Here is a 21,679-nt window from a genome sequence, read left to right on the forward strand (position 1 = left end):
TGACTAGAGGAATCCAGGTGAGGGCAGTGTCACAGAGCCCAAGAGAGCTGAGAGTCCATAGGAGAAGGGGATGGTCAACAGTGTCAAAGGCAGCAGAGAGGTCAAGTAAGATGAGTATAGAGTAGTAGCCTTTGTTTTTAGCAGAAAGGAGATCATTAGTAACCTTGGTGAGGGCAGTCTCAGTTGAGTGTTGGGGACAGAAGCCAGATTGCAGGGGGTCTAGCAGTGAGTTGGAGGACAGGAAGTGGGTTAGGCGACCGAAAACTAGTTTTTCAAGGATTTTTTAAGCTAGCGGGAGCAGTGTTATGGGGCGGTAGTTTGCAGGAGAGTTAGGGTCAAGGGAGGGTTTTTTGAGGATGGGGGTGACCTTTGCATGTTTGAAGGAGGCAGGGAATAAGCCGGTAGAAAGGGATAGGTTAAATATGTGGGTAAGAGCTGGAGTGAGGGTGGGAGATAGAGAAGGTATTAGATGTGAAGGAATAGGGTCAAGTGGGCAGGTAGTGAGGTATGAGGAAGACAATAGGAAAGTCACTTTACTCTCAGTAGTTGGGAGGAGGATGCAGAGAGTGTTAGAGAGGGTGACTGGGAGTGAAGTTGGGAGATTGCAGGCATATGTTGGGATGTTTCTTCAGATGGTAAGTGTTTTATTCGAAAAGTAGTCTGCCAGGTCTTGAGCACTGAACGTAGATGAGTGGGGTGGTGTAGGTAGGTAGAGAAGAGAGTTGAAAATGTAGAAGAGTCTTTTAGGGTTTGAGGAGTGAGTGGATATTAGAGAAGATAAGTAGGTTTGCTTAGCTAAGTGAAGGGCAGAGGTGTAAGAATAAAGAATGAACTTATAGTGCATGAAATTAGGCTCAGAGCAGGATTTCCTCCAGGCATGTTCAGCAGTGAGGGAGCATTTTTGTAGCTGGCGTGTTTGCTGGGAGTGCCAGGGCTGGCGCTGATGACGTGGGGCTTTGTGAAGTTGGGGCGGAGCGAGAGTGTCAAGTGCAGAGGAGAGAGTATTGTTATAGTGGGTTATAGCAAGGTCAGGGCAGGATATTGTGGGAGTGTGGGGGAGGCGTATTTAAATAAGGTTGGAGAGTTGGGGAGGGTCTACAGTGTGCAGATTTCTACAGGTGCGGGGACAAGGGGGGGGAGTAGGTTTAGCCTGTATATTAAGATTAAAGGTGAGCAGATGGTGGTCTGAGGTGGGAAATGGGCGCCAGGCAACATCTGGGAGAGAGCAGAGATGGGGGAATACCAGATCAATAGAGTGTCCATCATGGTGGGTAGGGAATAGGGTGGATTGTGAGAGGTTAAGGGAGTTAGTGAGCGAGAGAAGTTTAGAGGCAGCAGGGGCAGATGGGTTGTCAATGGGGATGTTGAAGTCCCCCAGAATTAGAGTAGGATTATTTGTAGAGAGAAAGTAAGGAAGCCAGGCAGCAAAGTTGGCAAGGAATTGGGAGGTTGGTCCAGGGGGAGGGGGGGCGATAGATAACTACAGATGTACTACAGATCTCCAGTCCTTGTGAGAAGCAAAGAAACGTAATCAGTGTATGTCATGAGTGTGGTTGGTCATAGTAGAGGGTGCAATTGGCAGGGCTAAGCAGTCCCTGGTTAGCCTTTGGAAACCAGCATATTTGCAGCGACAAGGAGTGATTGTAAAAAGACTCACAAACTATGACAATATCAGGACAGTTGGGAGATGACTATAAAAAGTAGGTAACAGAAATTGTAAATGTATTTTGCAATATTTTACTGGGGTTAATAAGGATTTTTTATGGGAGATTCAATTTTGTGTTTAGTGTCACTTTAACATTTTCTTTTAATTTAAAGGGATATTTGTTTGCAATGAATTGTAAATATTATTTAACTATTAACATAATCCTACCAAGCAAAATTATCTCCCTGTACCTCTAAAGATGTGTGCAGTTTAAATATAGAGCCTTTTCTAACTAGTCTTTGGTTAAAAAGCATGTTTTTCACAAATCTTCATGCAGGCAGTACAGCCTGTTTTGCCAAACCCCTGACCCAATATACAAAGGCCTCTATTTAACAAAGTCTGGCGGACCTGATCCGACAGTGCGGATCAGGTCCGTCAGACCTCGCTGAATGTGGAGAGCAATACACTCTCCATATTCAGCATTGCACCAGCAGCTCACAAGAGCTGCTGGTGCAACGCCGCCCCCTGCAGACGCACGGCCAACTGGCCGCCAGCCGGGAGGTGTCAATCACCCCGATCGTACTTGATCGGGTTTAATTATGGCGATTCCTGTCCGCCTGCTCAGAGCAGGCAGACAGGGTTATGGAGCAGTGGTCTTTGTGACCGCTGCTTCATATCTGCTGTTTCTGGTGAGTCTGAAGACTCGCCAGAAACACAGGCCCAAGATGGGCGCCAAAGCATGAACATACAAAAATCTAGAAAGTAGAAAGAGGGCGCCACAATAGCGTGATACCGTCTGGATATGTAGGTATAGATATAAGTAAGTATTATGCTTACCAGATGGTGTGACACTGTACTGTGACCAGTGCAAGAAAGCAGGCTAGCACTTATCAGTGGCTAGTACACTGTGGAAGCCAAGCTCCAAAGGCACTTGTCCTAGTTGAAACTCTGAGTGTAGAAAGAAGGGGGTGTCCAATGGCACTACTTCAAATGAAATGAGATTATCTCCTATATTCTTAATTGACTTGTGTGCATTCAGCACGTAAGTACGGTTGAGGAAGGCGGTGCTATGTAGTGAAACAGAGTTTAAGCAAAAAACTGACAGGTAGGTTGAGTTACCCTATCTGAGATAGACTACATTAATAGCACTCTGGGTAATCCCCAGAGTGCTATTTTTGCTGAAACTCTGAGTGTGTCTCCTGTTGGCTGGACTTCAGGTGCTGCAGAGGTGTAATCTTTTGTGTGTTATGCAGTTGGTATTGATAAACCACAACACAGACAACTTCAAATAAAATGGCTTTTAATACTTATGACGTGTTTCTCAACCTCAAACAGGTTGCTTCATCAGATAAAAAAGTGAATGCCATCATTAACAATTGTTAACAATTTATACACATTTGTGTGTCAAAAGAGGAAGTTGTCATCATATGTGTAATCCAATAGAAAAACATTTGTGTGCATTCAGCTGTGGAAACCAAAACAGGCTCCCAGCTGTTACAATTTAAAAATTTAGACAGAGTAACAAGGTTAGAATAGGGTGTGTATAAATGTAAGAATCTAAACTTTTAACCTATTGGTTACATTGTGAAAATGAATGAACAAATAAAACAATCTTATCACTTTGTTTTCATTAAAAGTTATTACATATATAACCTCACTTAATCATTTATTGTGATAGACACAATCCTTTTGAAAAAAATATGTTTAATTTAAAATAAGTGTATGTATGGAAAATGCATAGTTCATTAAAGGATTACTTTCTGTTATAATTTTTAAGCTAAACAACTAACATATTAAAGTTAATAAACATTAATTAAAACCTACTGACCTATATTTTCTCCAAAACAAAGTTTCATAACGTTCTAAAAGTTATATCTTTTATTCGCCGATGATGTCACATTATCCTGCCCACTATTTTCAGCACTGCATGTTCAAAATACTTAAACCAATAACTTTGTGTTTAAAGCGCCATTTTGAAACCTAGGTACTGTAAACGGATTGGTACAGAGCAAAGGATACCCACGGAGTGGGTTTGGAAAACAATTAAATTTGCAGACAAGATTTCTGCTATACGGTAGAGATATGTTAATGAAATGCTATTGATAAAAAGCGTATTTGGGGTAGTTAGTTAGTAACAGGCATAGAAAATATTTACTTACAGTGGCCCTTTAAGTAATCAGGATCTGAATGGGAGTCTAAACTTTTAACCTATTGTTTGCATGGTGAAAGTGATGATTTAAAGAAAATGTTATTATTAGGTTTTTTGTAGAAGATAGATACTTGTATAGCCTCAATATAGTTTGTTATAATGGCTTGAAACATATTTCACCTCAATAATAGTTTGTTATAGTAAACATAATCTATTTTAAAAGGAAATTATCACTTTGTTTTCATTAGAAGTTATTGCCAGTGGCCTAGATTTGGAGTTTTGCGGCCAAGGGGGTGCGTTAGCTACCCGGGCTTTTTTCTGGCCGCACCTTTAAAATAACTCTGGTATTGAGAGTCCACAGAATGGCTGCGTTAGGCTCCAAAAAGGGAGCGTACAGGCATATTTAACGCCACTGCAACTCTCGATACCAGAGTTGCTTACGGACGCGGCCAGCCTCAAAAACGTGCTCGTGCACGATTCCCCCATAGAAAACAATGGGGCTGTTTGAGCTGAAAAAAAACCTAACAGCTGCAAAAAAGCCGCGTCCAGCTCCTAACGCAGCCCCATTGTTTTCTATGGGGAAACACTTCCTATGTCTGCGCCTAACACCCTAACATGTACCCCGAGTCTAAACACCCCTAGCCTTACACTTATTAACCCCTATTCTGCCACCCCCGCTATCGCTGACCCCTGCATATTATTTTTAACCCCTAATCTGCCGCTCCGTACACCGCCGCAACCTACATTATAGCTATGTACCCCTAATCTGCTGTCCCTAAAACCACCGACCCCTATATTATATTTATTAACCCCTAATCTGCCCCCCACAACGTCGCCGCTACCTACCTACACTTATTAACCCCTAATCTGCCGAGCGGACCGCACCGCTATTATAATAAAGTTATTAACCCCTAATCCGCCTCACTAACCCTATAATAAATAGTATTAACCCCTAATCTGCCCTCCCTAACATCGCCGACACCTAACTTCAAACATTAACCCCTAATCTGCCGACTGGAGCTCACCGCTATTCTAATAAATGTATTAACCCCTAAAGCTAAGTCTAACCCTAACACTAACACCCCCCTAAATTAAATATAATTTAAATCTAACGAAATAAATTAACTCTTATTAAATAACTTATTCCTATTTAAAGCTAAATACTTACCTGTAAAATAAACCCTAATATAGCTACAATATAACGAATAATTACATTGTAGCTATTTTAGGATTAATATTTATTTTACAGGTAAGTATTTAGCTTTAAATAGGAATAAGTTATTTAATAAGAGTTAATTTATTTTGTTAGAATAAAATTATATTTAACTTAGGGGGGTGTTAAGGTTAGGGTTAGAATTAGCTTTAGGGGTTAATAAATTTAATAGAGTAGCGGTGAGCTCCAGTCGGCAGATTAGGGGTTAATGTTTGAAGTTAGGTGTCGGCGATGTTAGGGAGGGCAGATTAGGGGTTAATACTATTTATTATAGGGTTAGTGAGGCGGATTAGGGGTTAATAACTTTATTATAATAGCGGTGCGGTGCGGTCGGCAGATTAGGGGTTAATAAGTGTAAGCAGGTGGAGGCGACGTTGTGGGGGGCAGATTAGGGGTTAATAAATATAATATAGGGGTCGGCGGTGTTAGGGGCAGCAGATTAGGGGTACATAAGGATAACGTAGGTGGCGGCGCTTTGCAGTCGGCAGATTAGGGGTTAATTATTGTAGGTAGCTGGCGGCGACGTTGTGGGGGGCAGATTAGAGGTTAATAAATATAATATAGGGGTCGGCGGTGTTAGGGGCAGCAGATTAGGGGTACATAAGGATAACGTAGGTGGCGGTCGGCAGATTAGGGGTTAAAAAAATTTAATAGAGTGGCGGCGATGTGGGGGGACCTCGGTTTAGGGGTACATAGGTAGTTTATGGGTGTTAGTGTACTTTAGAGCACTTTAGTGTTAGGTTTATTTAAGGGGGGTTTGTGTTAGATTAGGGGTATGTGGGTGGTGGGTTGTAATGTTGGGGGGGGGTATTGTATGTTTTTTTTACAGGCAAAAGAGCTGAATTTCTTGGGGCATGCCCCGCAAAGGCCCCTGTTCAGGGCTGGTAAGGTAAAAGAGCTTTGAACTTTAGTAATTTAGAATAGGGTAGGGCATTTTTTTATTTTGGGGGTCTTTGTTATTTTATTAGGGGGCTTAGAGTAGGTGTAATTAGTTTAAAATTGTTGTAATATTTTTCTTATGTTTGTAAATATTTTTTTATTTTTTGTAACTTAGTTCTTTTTTATTTTTTGTACTTTAGTTAGTTTATTTCATTGTAGTTATTTGTAGATATTGTATTTAATTAATGTATTGATAGTGTAGTGTTAGGTTTAATTGTAGGTAATTGTAGGTAGTTTATTTAATTAATTTAATGATAGTATAGTGTTAGGTTTAATTGTAACTTAGGTTAGGATTTATTTTACAGGTAATTTTGTTATTATTTTAACTAGGTAACTATTAAATAGTTCTTAACTATTTAATAGCTATTGTACCTGGTTAAAATAATTACAAAGTTGCCTGTAAAATAAATATTAATCCTAAAATAGCTACAATGTAATTATTCGTTATATTGTAGCTATATTAGGGTTTATTTTACAGGTAAGTATTTAGCTTTAAATAGGAATAAGTTATTTAATAAGAGTTAATTTATTTTGTTAGAATAAAATTATATTTAATTTAGGGGGGTGTTAGGGTTAGAATTAGCTTTAGGGGTTAATAAATTTAATAGAGTAGCGGTGCGGTCCGCTCGGCAGATTAGGGGTTAATATTTGTAGGCAGGTGGAGGCGACGTTGTGGGGGGCAGATTTGGGGTTAATAAATATAATATAGGGGTCGGCGGTGTTTGGGGCAGCAGATTAGGGGTACATAAGGATAACTTAAGTAGCGGCGCTTTGCGGTCGGCAGATTAGGGGTTAATTATTGTAGGTAGTTGGCGGCGACGTTGTGGGGGGCAGATTAGGGGTTAATAAATATAATATAGGGGTCGGCGGTGTTAGGGGCAGCAGATTAGGGGTACATAAGGATAACGTAGGTGGCGGTCGGCAGATTTGGGGTTAAAAAAATTTAATCGAGTGGCGGCGATGTGGGGGGACCTCGGTTTAGGGGTACATAGGTAGTTTATGGGTGTTAGTGTACTTTAGAGCACAGTAGTTAAGAGCTTTATGAACCGGCGTTAGCCCAAAAAGCTCTTAACTCCTGGTTTTTTTCTGCGGCTGGAGTTTTGTCGTTAGATTTCTAACGCTCACTTCAGCCACGACTCTAAATACCGGAGTTAGAAAGATCCCATTGAAAAGATAGGATACGCAATTGACGTAAGGGGATCTGCGGTATGGAAAAGTCGCGGCTGAAAATTGAGCGTTAGACCCTTTTTTGACTGACTCCAAATACCGGCGGTAGCCTAAAACTAGCGTTAGGAGCCTCTAACGCTGGTTTTCACGGCTTCCGCCAAACTCCAAATCTAGGCCCTAGTAGTTTATTGTGATAGACACAATTCTTTTGAATATGAAAAAATATGTTTAATTGTAAAAAAGTGTGTGTATGTATAAAAGGGTGATTCATTAAATAATAAAGATCTAGATAGGAGTCTTGACCTTTAACCTGTTGTTTGCATTATAAATATGAAGAATTAAAAAAGTGTTATTACTTGGTTTATGTTGAAGAAAAATACTTGTATAGCCTCAATATAGTTTGTTATAGTGAATTAATGTATATATAACCTCAAAAAAACGAGTTTGTTATAATATACACAATCTTTTTTTTAATATAAAAAGGTGTGTTTGTACATAGGGATGTGTATGTATAAAATGAATTGTTCAATAAACAGAGGTATTTTTGTATATGCATATGCATGCAAACATGTTTATAAACCCCCCCCTCCCCTTGTCAAATATCTGTATCATGTGCCTGTGCACCCACGCTTATAGTTGTGTTGTTTGTAATTGTTTGTTTGGGAAAAATAATTGTTTTGTTAGAAAGATGAAGAAAAGGAATATTTCTCTTTGAGTGTATGGTATATGTAAAGTGTGAATAATAATTAATAATCTGTGTCTGAAATTTCATAATGAAATCTGGTATTTGATATAAATTTGATATAAATTTAAATTTCTAATTGGTACCTATTTTCTCTCACATTTAACAGATGCAATCAGATTATTAATAATAATAATAATAAAATTACTATCTGGATATGTAGTTCTGCCCTATTTTTCCAATAGTGTATCTGGCCTATGAATGTTATAAAATAAATTAGTATTCTGTATCAGAAGAGGATAAATTCAATATTGTAATAGCTGTAGATGTCTATCAATTGAAGGCTGCTAGATCCAGGTTGGCATTCAACCCTTGTGGATGAAGAGTCTTCAGTCTGTAGATCCAGTATGTTTCACGCTGTCTAAGTCTGGTGAGTCTGTTGTTGTCAGAACTCTTTGGAATAAAGTCAATGGGAATGTATTTGAAAATGTATGGATTTCCATTGTGTTTGGTTAGACAATGATTAGGTATGCTATGTTTAATTTTATTTTTTCTGGAATTTTTACAGTTGCGGTGATGTTCACCCCATCTATTTCTCAGTTTCCTGGAGGTGCGGCCTACATATTGGAGGCCGCATAAACACTCCATAAGATAAACGGTAAAAGATGAATTGCAGTTGAAAAAGATAGGAATTTGGAAAATCTCACCAGTGATTGTGGATTTGAAATTTTTAATCCCTGATTTGATAATTTTACAAGAGCCACATCCTGTTTTGCCACATTTGTAAATACCCCGAAGGCCAAATAGTCCCTTGTTCTGATTAGGATTTTGTAATGTTCTATTAGAAAGTTTGTGTTTTACTTTCTTACTGGGAGCTAGCTGATTTCTAAGTGTAGGCGCTCTTTTATATATGATTTTTGGTGTTTCTTTTACCAAATGTTTGAGAATGGGGTCCCTTTGTATTATATACCAATTTTTTTTATGATGTGTTGTATTTTGTGAAAATCAGAATTATATTGTGTTATGAAAAAGGTTTCTTTCTCTCCAAAAGGTGTATCTGTTTTGTTGGTTTTTTTATCTGCTAGGATATCCTCCCTATTAAGATTTTTCGCTCTCTCAAGGGCCCTGTCTAGTAAAATGGGGGGATATTCTTTTTCAATAAACCTATTGTATAATACTTGACTTTGTTCCAAAAAAGTGTTATAATCGCTACAATTTCGTCTCATCCTACGAAATTGACTATAGGGTACATTGTGTATCCAATTCCTGTGATGATTGCTGTGGTAATTTAAAAAACTATTACTGTCGACATCTTTAAAAAAGGTCTTAGATGTAATATTGTGTTCTTCTAAACTGAGGATGAGATCTAGATATTCGATATTTGGGTTTGAATGTTGGCCGTAAATTTTAGGCCCATGTTATTGCAGTTTAAATGTTCTATGAAATTGTTGGCCAACGATAGATCTCCTTCCCATAAGAAAATCAGATCATCTATATAACGGCCATAGAAGACCAGGTTCGCCCCAAAGTTTGCTGAATAGATGTATTTTTCTTCAAAGAAACCCATGAATAGATTTGCAAAACTGGGGGCGAACCTGGTCCCCATGGCCGTTCCTTTGATCTGTAAGTAAAAATTGTCTTGGTATATGAAATAGTTATGCTGTAAAATAAACAAAATGCTCTCTAAAATATAATCAAATTGTGTGCTTGGCAAATAAATATCCTTGTGAAGATAATGTGAAATTGCTAATAAACCTAAATCGTGCGAAATGTTCGAATATAAAGAGCTGACATCACAGGTGATCCAAGGGCAATACCTGGATTTTGTACTTTTAGGAAATCTCATTTTTATTCAAGATTTTTAGGGTGAACCCTTTTTCTATCAGTTCTGTATAAGACTTTAGAAATTTATCAGTGGGATCTCCTTGTAGTATTTGATAATATTCCTGGTCTCCTAGAATCCTGTCTGCTTCCCTAATATAATCTGCCAAATCCTGGATAACTATTCCGCCGCCTTTGTCGGCGTCGCGGATGATGATGTTGGGGTTATTTTTAAGACTAGAAATGGCCTTTTGCTGGCTCATGAGACAATAATTTCTTTTTTTGTTCTTTGTCCTCAATAAATTGTCAAAATCTTCTAAAACCATACTGTGGTACAAATCTATATGATCCTTTCCTATATTAGTGGGATTGAAATTGGATTTATTTTTAACATCGGTATGTATATATCCATCAAACAGATGATTGGTAAGATCACTAGTTTCTGAATATAGGCAAACTAAATTGTTGTTTGGTGGCATGGAATCGGTCAAAATAGTTTGGGTCATTGAAGAATCGATATGATCAGTTTTGAGTTTTTTATTTGCAAAGTATTTTTGTAGACTAAGTTTACGTGTGAAATTATTTAAATCCACAAAAATATCAAACATTTTGGGCGTGTTTTGTGGACAGAAAGAAAGCCCTCGTTTTAAGATTCTTTTTTTCTGGGATAGATAATGGATAAGTGGACAGATTAAAGATTCCCTGATCTAGTCTGGATAAGTCCTTTTTCTTGGCGGCAAGGGCTCTGCCTCTGGAACCTCGTTTTCTGTAGTGTGCAGTCTTTTGCCTGCTCTTGTATGCGGACTTTCTGTTCTTAAAAATGGAGCTAACCCTAAAAAAGGAGCTGGGTCGTGACTTGTACTAGGACTCTCTACATCTGATGAGGATTCTCTGTGTTCAGTGGGCAATAATCTGAATCTATTAGGATGTTCGAATGTATCTTGATACAAATTACGATGTGCATTGTTATGATGAGAGTTGAATTCAGTGTTTACAGATATAGATGTTGGTTCTCTTAGTGAATGTGTATTCGGTGTAGCATATTCTGGATGTTGATAATGATAACTATTGTTATTTCGTATTCCATAATAGGAGTCTTTGTTACAGGACAATTGTCCTCCCGATTGTTGATTATGTTGTGGTTGAAATGATTTGTTGTAATTGTATTGATGTGCTTGTTTGTAATTGTGTTGTTGTGCTTGTGTATATTGGTATGAGTGTTGTGTTTGTGTTTGGTGGTTGTGATTATGGTTGTGATGAGTTCTGTAATCGTGTTGGTTCCTGTTGGGTCCACCATTATAATTGTGATAATGTTGTGATCTGTTGTGATTTGTGTTGGAATTGTGAGATATTTTGTTGTGATGCCAAGGATTGGTGGTTTATGATTGTGAAGATGTGTGCATGGTGTTAGTTGGAGTAAATGATGTCTTATGCCTTTTGTTATTTCCCCTATGTTGGACCTTGGTCCATTCGCTCTGACTGAATTATTAGCTATGTGTTCTTGCGTGTCGTTCTTACGATTATATGTGTATACACAGTCATTGGTATAGTCTTCATGATCTCTCTGTAATTTCTTATTCTTGTTAGAGACTAAATTTTCTTGATATCTATCAGTCCTTTCACTGATATCCTTGTTAATTTTGTTATATTCAGGATTTTGTTGGTAGACTCTTAAATCTGTTTGATTTTTTTCTATATTTACACTGCACTGATTGTAAAGTTGTCTCCTATGGTCTATTAAAATTTTGATGAGGTTAAAAGAACATTCATCTAACGCTTCATACCATCTTTTGATGGTTGATGCATCATCTTTGAATGAGCAATGTTTTAAAAGTCTCAGACGTCTAGGAATATGTTTGATTTCCAAGTATTTTTCTAATGTGGTCAAATCCCACCAATGTCTGTTTTCTTTATTGATTTCCTCTTCTAATAAATAAAAAAGATCCCTCATGGGTTTAATTTCATGTGTTTCTGATAAGATTTCCACAATAGAAATATCCTTGGATAGATTGAAACCCATACGTTTGGAATTCCTTTCTTCCTTGGATTGCATGTTGAATGTGAGTGCACAGGACTATATGATTACAATTCTTTACTTTGGTTAGATTTGGTGGTGAAGTGTTGGATGTAGAAAAAAGTTGTCTAAGAAGACGCAGGAACAAAAAAAGTGATGTGAAAGTTGTGTGTGTGGTATTGATTAATAAAAGTGACTGACCATAAAGCTCCTCTGATGTGTATAATGTATATAAAGAGATGTGATGTGTTGGCAAATGTTGTAGATAATGTGCGTGCTAAAAGTGGTCTTGCACTGTAGTGGATGCTAACCACAAGAAAAAATAAAAAAAAAGGTATGGAAAAAAGAGTGAGATATTTTTACTAGGTGCGTGTTATAAAAGTGATATCTGACAGCACTCACTGTCTAACATAAAGTATCTTAATTGTTTGTTTATATGAGTGTTAGTGAAATGGTTATTACCCCCGAGAAAATATATGTATTTAGTAAAATATCCTAGTTAATTGCGTGTTACACCTCTGCAGCACCTGAAGTCCAGCCAACAGGAGACACACTCAGAGTTTCAACTAGGACAAGTGCCTTTGGAGTTTGGCTTCCACAGTGCACTAGCCACTGATAAGTGCTAGCCTGCTTTCTTGCACTGGTCACAGTACAGTGTCACACCATCTGGTAAGCATAATACTTACTTATATCTATACCTACATATCCAGACGGTATCACGCTATTGTGGCGCCCTCTTTCTACTTTCTATTTTAACAGTTGTTCCACACTCTCTGGGATCAAGAGGAGCAGCCCTACTCACGTAACCTTTATCCCTTCAATTTACCACCAGTTTATGGACAATAAACAGCACTAATACGGTAGACTTGATCTACTATACTTTAAGTGTATTACCTGGTTTTATATTGAATATTGCTTTTTTATATTTTAAATATCAGCGTTCTTTTATATCCCTTTATTGGGATATGTTCATACAAAAATCTACAATACAGTACATGAAGATTACGTGTGGAGCGCAAACTTTTTTGTCCAAGCAAAAAGTTTTTTATCATGGGGGTTTGCGCTTATCAGGCTTACTGCTGGTATTTCAATTTGAAAGTAAACGCGATTGCTTGAGCGCAATCGTGATTTATGCTAGTATGATTACCGCATCCTCAGAGTTCTAGTTAACTGTTTTGTGAAACAAAAAAGTTGCACAAAACACATCACAAATACATTACAAAGTACACACTTACATTAATAATAACACCATCTAATAAACATTATTTAACAAAAATATTGCACACAAAAGTTATAAAGGCTCAAAGATATGAGGTCTCACGTGTTAGAAAAAAAACGCAGGGAAAGGGATTTAACATAGAGATACATTCTAACTTCAGCTTTTTGCGCTTTTCGGGTTAGCACCAGAGCAAAAACAGTTTACTTTCAACTCGTAATATGAGCGCACACCGATAAGAGAAAAAAGCTTACTTCTAGCGCAGTTAACGCTTGAGCAGAAGTGTTCATTAGCGCTTCACTTGTAATCTGACACTTAATAAGCAAATATATTTTGTAGAAAAGAATAACTTTACCCCCCACAGTTAATATGCAGATTTTAAGATATGTTTTGGACATACTAGGACAACAATAACATGAACAAAATATAAATTGCCTGTAACTATAATCCCAGAAAAAGTCCACAATGCACTGCAATTCCAGAGCAGGATGTGATTTTAAAGTTCCTAAACAGACTATTTTTTATAATTTATTTTATCCCCAAATACACATTTATATGGAAACATTAGTGAAATTAATATATTACATAATGCATTGCATTGTATGTTTTACAGTATTGTGATTTTTTTTTCCTTGTTATTTTGTTCCCATTGTTCCACCTGCTGGAATGTATTAAATTATATACTAATAGCTCCTTTAACTTAATTCATTGGAAATAGCTGCTTTTGGACTAGATAACAAGCAGAGTTCTAACTGTCCTCTGTAACTCTATTACAAACTTCATGGACTGTCTCCAACCTTGTATAGCTTTAGACACTCTCTGAAAACACACCTATTCAGAGAGACTTACCATCTCTCCTCTGTTATTCTTTCTACCCAGAATAATTCTTGAACTGCTTTGACTCAATATTGCTACTACAATCCACATGACAAGCTACCCCAAACCCTATGGGCGCGATCCGATATACGGCGTAGTTTGCGGCGCAAGCAAGGGAACCCGCGTCGCCCGCAGTTTCAGCTCGCATCTCGAGCTATCCAATATACGGCGCCGTCAGATGCTAACGTGCCGTAAGTCGGATAAACCAGCGATGTCCAGAAATCTGCGTAAGTACAAATTTCTGGCGTCGCCAGTGACTTACGCCACGTTAGAAACTGCCGGCGCCTACAAAACCTGACTAAAGTATGAAATCACCCGCACTGTCTAACACGCCTCCTAAACATAGCCCGAAACGTCTAACCCTCTATCCGCTATCCCCCCTCACTATCCTAACCATAAAATATGTATTAACCCCTAAACCGCCGCTCCCGGACTCTGCCGCCAGCTAATAAAGTTATTAACCCCTAAACCGCCGCTCCAGGACCCCGCCGCCAGCTATATTAAATCTATAACCCCCTAAAGTGAGCCCCTACCCCGTCGCCATCTACCTTACCTACCCCCTAAAGTGAGCCCCTACCCCGCTGCCATCTATTTTAAAATTATTAACCTCTAATTTAATCCCCCTACCCCGCCGCCATCTATATTAACCCCTAAAATACTAAACTATCCCTACCACTAAACCTAAGTCTAACCCTACAAATAGCCCTGAAAAGGGCTTTTTGCGTGGCATTACCCCAAAGTAAACTGCTCTTTTGCCAGCCCTTAAAAGGGCTTTTAGCGGGGCATGCCCCAAAGAAAACTGCTCTTTTGCCAGCCCTTAAAAGGACTTTTTGCGGGGCATGCCCCAAAGTAAACTGCTCTTTTGCCAGCCCTTAAAAGGGCTTTTAGCGGGGCATGCCCCAAAGAAAACTGCTCTTTTACCAGCCCTTAAAAGGGCTTTTGGCGGGGCATTGTCACAAAGTAATCAGCTCTTTTGCCTACAATCTAAATCCCCCTACACCGCTGCCACCTATAATAAATGTATTAACCCCTAATCTAATCCCCCTACACCGCCGCCACCTATATTAACTATATTAACCCTAATTATATTAGGGTTAATATAGTTAATATCGTTATTATATTATATATATATTAAGTATAATAACCCTATCTAACTCTAACATCCCTAACTAAACTCTTATTAAAATAAATCTAATATTAATATTATTAATTAAAATATTCCTATTTAAATCTAAATACTTACCTATAAAATAAACCCTAAGATAGCTACAATATAATTAATAATTACATTTGTAGCTATTTTAGGGTTTATATTTATTTTACAGCTAACTTGGTATTTATTTTAACTAGGTACAATAGCTATTAAATAGTTAATAACTATTTAATAGCTACCTAGTTAAAATAATTACCAATTTACCTGTAAAATAAATCCTAACCTAAGTTACAAATACACCTACACTATCAATAAATTAAATAAACAACAAATATCTAAACTAAAATACAATTAAATAAACTAAACTAAATTACAAAAAAAACAAACACTAAATTACAAAAAATAAAAAAAAGATTACAAGATTTTTAAGCTAATTACACCTATTCTAAGCCCCCTAATAAAATAATAAAGCCCCCCAAAATAAAAAAAAATTCCCTACCCTATTCTAAATTAAACAAGTTCAAAGCTCTTTTACCTTACCAGCCCTTAAAAGGGCCTTTTGCGAGGCATGCCCCAAAGAAAACTGCTCTTTTGCCTGAAAAAAAAACAAAATACCACCCCCCAACATTACAACCCACCACCCACATACCCCTACTCTAACCCAAACCCCCCTTAAATAAACCTAACACTACCCCCCTGAAGATCTCCCTACCTTGTCTTCACCCAACCGGGCCGAACTCCTCATCCAATCCGGGCGATGTCTTTATCCAAGCGGCAGCAAAGTCTTCTTCCATCCGGCAGCATCTTCCATCAAGTGGCATCTTCAATCTTCTTTCTTCGCTCCTCCGACGCGGAGCATCCATCCCGACGAATGAGGTACCTTTAAATGATGTCATCCAAGATGGTGTCCATCGAATTCCGATTGGCTTATAGGATTCTATCAGCCAATCGGAATTAAGGTAGAAAAATCTGATTGGCTGATTGAATCAGCCAATCAGATTCAAGTTCAATCCGATTGGCTGAACCAATCAGCCAATCAGATTGAGCTCGCATTCTATTGGCTGTTCCGATCAGCCAATAGAATGCAAGCTCAATCTGATTTGCTGATTGGTTTAGCCAATCGGATTGAACTTGAATCTGATTGTTTGTTAAAAAAAAATAATTGTGTTGTTTTTTAAATTTGTGTTTGTCTAATTCGGAGATTTATAAAATATACATATAATTTATCTAAGTCCCTGGTCATTTTTTGTTTTTAATCAATTGTCAAGCTTTTAAGGGGTATTTTAAGCTTTTCTAGCGCCCTTACTTCTTCTCTAAAGTTTAGCTGTTTATCTCACTTTCAAGTGTTCTGCTTATGAAGTGCAGACACATACAATACAATATAATGCTCAAAAAAGCACTCTAATATTTTGCGTGATTTCTCTCTATTTTGTCAAGCTTTTGATTATTAGATTAGATTACAAGCGGAGTGTAATAAAATACGTGTTATGGTGAACTAAAATCGCTAGTGTGCAATCCCTAGTGCTCCCTTTTTACTTTTATATTACAAGCGGAAACTAAAATGTTAGCACTCAAGCGAAAGTCTTGGGAACCCTAACATCTGGAGGCGGGATAGCATAAACCTAATAGATAGCATAAACCTAATAGATTTCTATAGGCCACACAACAAACTCAGGTTCCAGCTTTTGCTAACCCGAAAGTGCTCTATGCTGAAGGTGCATGTAAATAATGAAAAATCAGTGGAGGTCCTCAAATTCTTAAACTATATTTTAATATATACTGTGTATATAAACTATGTCAACACATTTGTGAAAGCAACACAGCTAATCACAAGAGTAAATCCTATAACATTAAAGAAGCATATTCATGTATATCCGCAAATGTGGTATAAATGATACATTGCACTGCATGTGAAGTGGGATGTTATATTGGAGAAACAAGCCAAAAACTGCACCTTCGGATGAACTTACACAGACACTCAATCAAAAACCACTGTGAAATAAAATACTATACCCCTGTTGGTCACCATTTCACCCAACCTGACCACTCCATCCAAAACCTCAAACTCAAGATTCTCAGAGGCAACTTCAAAAACACCATGGAAAGAAAAACCTTTGAAATGAAAATGATAATGCACTTCAACTTGCTAAATTCTGGACTAAATGTGGATCAAAAATGTTTGTAATGTACTTTCATATACTGTAGTCAATTACATTGTATCTTCCAAACTCTCTATGCATAGGTACACAGGTAAGCCTATGTGAACACTTTTGTCATTATTATTATTCCCCTTTTTTTTCTTTCTTTCCTTTCTCCTTTTTTGACTATCTTACATTCCCCTGTATACCTAATTTTCCATCTTCATTCATATTGATTCTATGTTGATATATAACTTTATGTCAGTATATGCTTTGTGTATAACCATATATTTCCCCTGCCTGTTATCTTTTACTGACACTATCTGCCTGTCTCCTAAAACCCCATAATGATTTTTACGACACCCTCTCCTCCCCCTGCATTCAGACCTCTGTAACACATGGGGGGATATTTATCAAAGGTCTGGCGGACCTGATACGCTCTCCGTATTCAGCATTGCACCAGCAGCTCTTGTAAGCTGCTGGTGCAATGCCGTCCCCTGCAGATTCGCGGCCAATCGGCTGCTAGCAGGGGGGGTGTCAAACAACCCGATCGTACTCGATTGGGTAGATTTTCGGCGATGACTGCTCAGAGCAAGCGGACAGGTTATGGAGCAGCGGTCTTTAGACTGTTGCTTCATAACTGGTGTTTCCGGCGAGCCTGCAGACTCGCCACAAACACGGGGTTTCAAGCTCCGTACAGAGCTTGATAGATATGCCCCTTTGTCTTTTTAGCCTGTTTTAAGATATAATCTGTAAATTCCATCAAATTGGTCAGTATTGCTTCAGACTTGAAAAAGGAAAACACTCTTCCGAAAGCTTGTCATCTTATAAATGTATAGTTAGTAGAATAAAAAAGTATCATTGCTCAATGCAATACTCTTGTTATTTTGATATATATAAAAGTTTTTTACAGTGATATAAATTGATAATGTATATGAGATGGTGATAGACTAGGGAGGGTTCCCAATATATATGTACAGTATGTGTGAAATACTTAACTTTGACATATTATAAATGTGTTATACTTTTATTCTAGCCCTAACATTTTACTTTAAATCTGAAGGTGAATCATTTCTGTAGCGCTATTATGAGCACAACTCATAGCTTGTAATATGAGCAATTTTATACTCCACCCGCTCAATCCACTGAGAGTATAAGGTGCACTAAAAAAAAGTTGGCCACAAACAGGAATACTCTCTAGTACAACTATTTTACAGTTGACTTGTAATACCATATTGTGCACTATTCCTGCCTTATCAATAGTGTTCAACTTGTAATCTAGGCCAGAGAGAAGACATGTTGGTATGATTTATAAAGCATTTAAAGGGACAATGTACTGTAATTGAAACCATCAATTTGAAAGTGCAGCAGTTAAACATGCAAATTACTTGCCTGAAAAAAGTGAACCAAAATCTGTTTAAACCAAATACAGGAGTATTAGTTCTGTACTTCTTGATAAACAGCAATTGTATGTGTCTGCCAATAAGACTAAGGAGGAAGTACCTAGAATCCAATAAGGACTAGCAAAAAGGATCAGTTTATGAGTGTAAGCAGGGAGTTAAGGATACAACAAGAGAAGGGGGTTTGTTATCAACTGTAGTCAATATAAAAGAGAAAGAGCTTCTAGGCAATAATAAGCAGTACCTATAAATCCCGGTAAAATATGTAAAAAAATAGTGTGTCAGATTGGGAGAGGTAATCATGCAGTTCTTGCACCTAATTAATCTGTATTGATAATAAGATCTTAAGTTAGCAGCTAACGCTGTACTCATATTTGCTCAAGCTAGCTGCGGCAGACATCCATGTAGCTCTCTGTCTGTATGTATTGTGCGCAGTCTTACGCGTTTCGGCGTGCCTAAGCCTTACTCATAGACCATGAGTAAAGTTAAGGCAAGCCAAACACTTAAGACTGTTTAATGGATTGCCGTTATGAGTATTTTCAATTTTAATCTTTGCAATAAAGTTGAAGTACTTTTCCAAGATTTCTGAAAGCAGGAAGTACCTGTCACCCAACAAGCAATAATAGGAAATACACAACTATTTTAGCTTCAATCTAAATTTTTACTTCAAATTTTTTTCTGCTAAAAAAATTATCAGCATGTTTAAACATTGTTCTTGAATATAGACAATACAACATTTTGGAGTACAATGTTCCTAAACGTATATAGGCCTTATATAATTATTGTATATTGTTTTTAGCTCTAGAAATAAAAAGACACTTAAAGTATAAACTTACTTTCTGAAATTCACTGTAGGAGGGGCTGGGGAAACCAATGTATCCATCAGGATGTAGAATACTATCGGTATAGTATCCTCTGCTTCGTGCATGATGGCATCCGGCAGTTTCCGCAAGTCCTGATAAAATAATTATACAATAAGACATACAAGTAAAAAAGATAAAGAACAGATTATACATTTCTGCTAAAAAATATAAAAAAAATAATAATGTTTTTGTAAAATTAAAATGAATTATTAAATATATTTTAATAAGAATAGATTATAAGATATTGTGAAATACAAGATACATGCAATAAATTAAATATTATTATAAATATTCCTAGCACAAACTATGATAAAATATTGTTATCCTAGGTGTATATAAGACTTATGAAAAGAAAGTTATATGATATGAAATTGATATCTTATTTGCTATATTTTATTTAGGTATTTAAATAAATCAAACAATATAGGAAACTAACAAAAATACTTAATTTTGTTATTATCTTTATTATTATTATTATTATTATTATTATTATTATTATTATGTTATTTGTAGAGCGCCAACATAGTCTGCAGTGCTATAAACATAGGCGGTTTACAAGGTAGCAATTACAGGGATCAAATGGGTAGAGGGACCTGCATAGAGTCACACTGTTGTAGTCAGCTCTTGTGAAGGTGATCTGCAAGCATTTGGGCTCTTAGGCTTACATTCTAAGGAGGTTCATGGTGGATAGCAATAGAGGAGAGGAACTGGTATTATGAAAGGTCAGTGTAGGTTGTATGCAGCCCTGAACAGAAGAGTCTTTAGGGAGTGCTTGAAGCTTTAAAAAACTAGGGGATACATATTTTTATTTTTAATGTGCCCTAGCACTATTTAGCCAAGGATAATGTAGTTCCTAATAATTTGTGAATTAAAGTTAATATTCTTTTAAATAAATATAGAATATTTGCCTTCAAAAACTTTGTCAATGTCTAGACTTAAGTTGATTATGATTTTTGGGCATCCTGGCATAAATTCCCCCCCATTCGGATAGAAATCGAGATGTCCAATTGGCTGTTTTATTCCTAAACCTGAAACAAAAAAATGTATAATAAGATCTACTATGTGACATTTACAATTTACCTCCTACAAATTAATTATTTTTTCTAGGTTAACTAATAACGAGTTCACATCTTACCAAAATAAGGAAGAAATTCAGCTGCATTTGTGTGAATCACTTGCACCAAAACAGCATCGGTTAAATCAAGTCTGACTTCAGTGGGTGTTCCTTCAAATAATGGTCCAGCTGGATCCAAACCTGGTTTAAATATTTGTAATTATTATTTTTAATAAATAAAGAGTTAATAAAAATGTCATTAGATTCCATAATTAAATTGATTCCCCTCTCTCCATAACCTGAAATAACTCCCTTTATATTCCTTACAGCTTACACATTGATGAATCATCAATTTAAAGTCAAGGAAATGGTATAATTGATGTCTAATCAGTTGGGCATCATTTATATTATATATTCACTAGATTTGCCAGCTGAACTTACCGCTTATTTTACCAATTCCAGGGTTTCTCCTTCCAGCCTCACCAGCTGCGTGCGCTCCCAGACTGTGACCAATCAAGTTTACCATTGATAGAGGGTGGCTAAAATTGCTCTAACAAACAATTTCCAAAATCAATGTAATGGCATCGTAAAAAATATTGCTATTATCTCCATTTTATAGCTAAGAGAAAAATCATATTAGATGCATAATATGTTTATTATGTGCTTTCAAAATAATTTATTTTTGTAAACGTACATTAACATGAAAATTAAAACCTATAATAATAGATATAACAAGACTTAGCTGATACTAATTTTAATAACTATTACTCTACAATATGCCCTGCATAGAAAATACATTGATCAGCACAATCATTTTTAATGGTTTAGACTACAAGTACAGCACAAACATATTAGTGCTTCTATGCAACCTTATTTTTTAACGCTCTAGCGATAGTCACTAGTGATGTCGCGAACCTAAAAATTTGGGTTCGCGAACGCGAAGTTCCGCAAAAGTTCGCGAACGGGCGAACCGAGCGAACTGCCATAGACTTCAATAGGCAGGCGAATTTTAAAAACCACAGGGACTCTTTCTGGCCACAATAGTGATAGAAAAGTTGTTTCAAGGGGACTAACACCTGGACTGTGGCATGCCGGAGGGGGATCCATGGGAAAACTCCCATGGAAAATAAAAACATAGTTGATGCAGAGTCTTGTTTTAATCCATAAAGGGCATAAATCACCTAACATTCCTAAATTGTTTGGAATAACGTGCTTTAAAACATCAGGTATGATGTTGTATCGATCAGGTAGTGTAAGGGTTACGCCCGCTTCACAGTGCGCAGTGTAGGTGATATACCTGCCCTGTGACCATGCTTTGCAGACAAGGTATCAGTGATCAGATGGACCCT

At 37.2% G+C, this 21,679-nt stretch overlaps 1 protein-coding gene across 1 annotated transcript in view; it reads right to left on the reverse strand.

The window, feature by feature from the left end:
• Nucleotides 1-21,679, reverse strand: part of LOC128640512 (pancreatic triacylglycerol lipase-like) — a 174,623-nt gene that overhangs the window by 79,189 nt on the left and 73,755 nt on the right. The window contains exons 6-9 of the mRNA XM_053692988.1: nt 20,772-20,880; nt 20,412-20,531; nt 20,185-20,304; nt 19,250-19,368 (exon numbers count right to left, since the gene is read on the reverse strand). Of these exons, the coding sequence (XP_053548963.1) occupies nt 19,250-19,368; nt 20,185-20,304; nt 20,412-20,531; nt 20,772-20,880 (468 nt within the window). The remainder of the gene's footprint in view (nt 1-19,249; nt 19,369-20,184; nt 20,305-20,411; nt 20,532-20,771; nt 20,881-21,679) is intronic.

The sequence above is a fragment of the Bombina bombina genome, chromosome 9, assembly GCF_027579735.1.
Source record: "Bombina bombina isolate aBomBom1 chromosome 9, aBomBom1.pri, whole genome shotgun sequence".
Classification (NCBI taxonomy): Eukaryota; Metazoa; Chordata; class Amphibia; order Anura; family Bombinatoridae; genus Bombina; species Bombina bombina.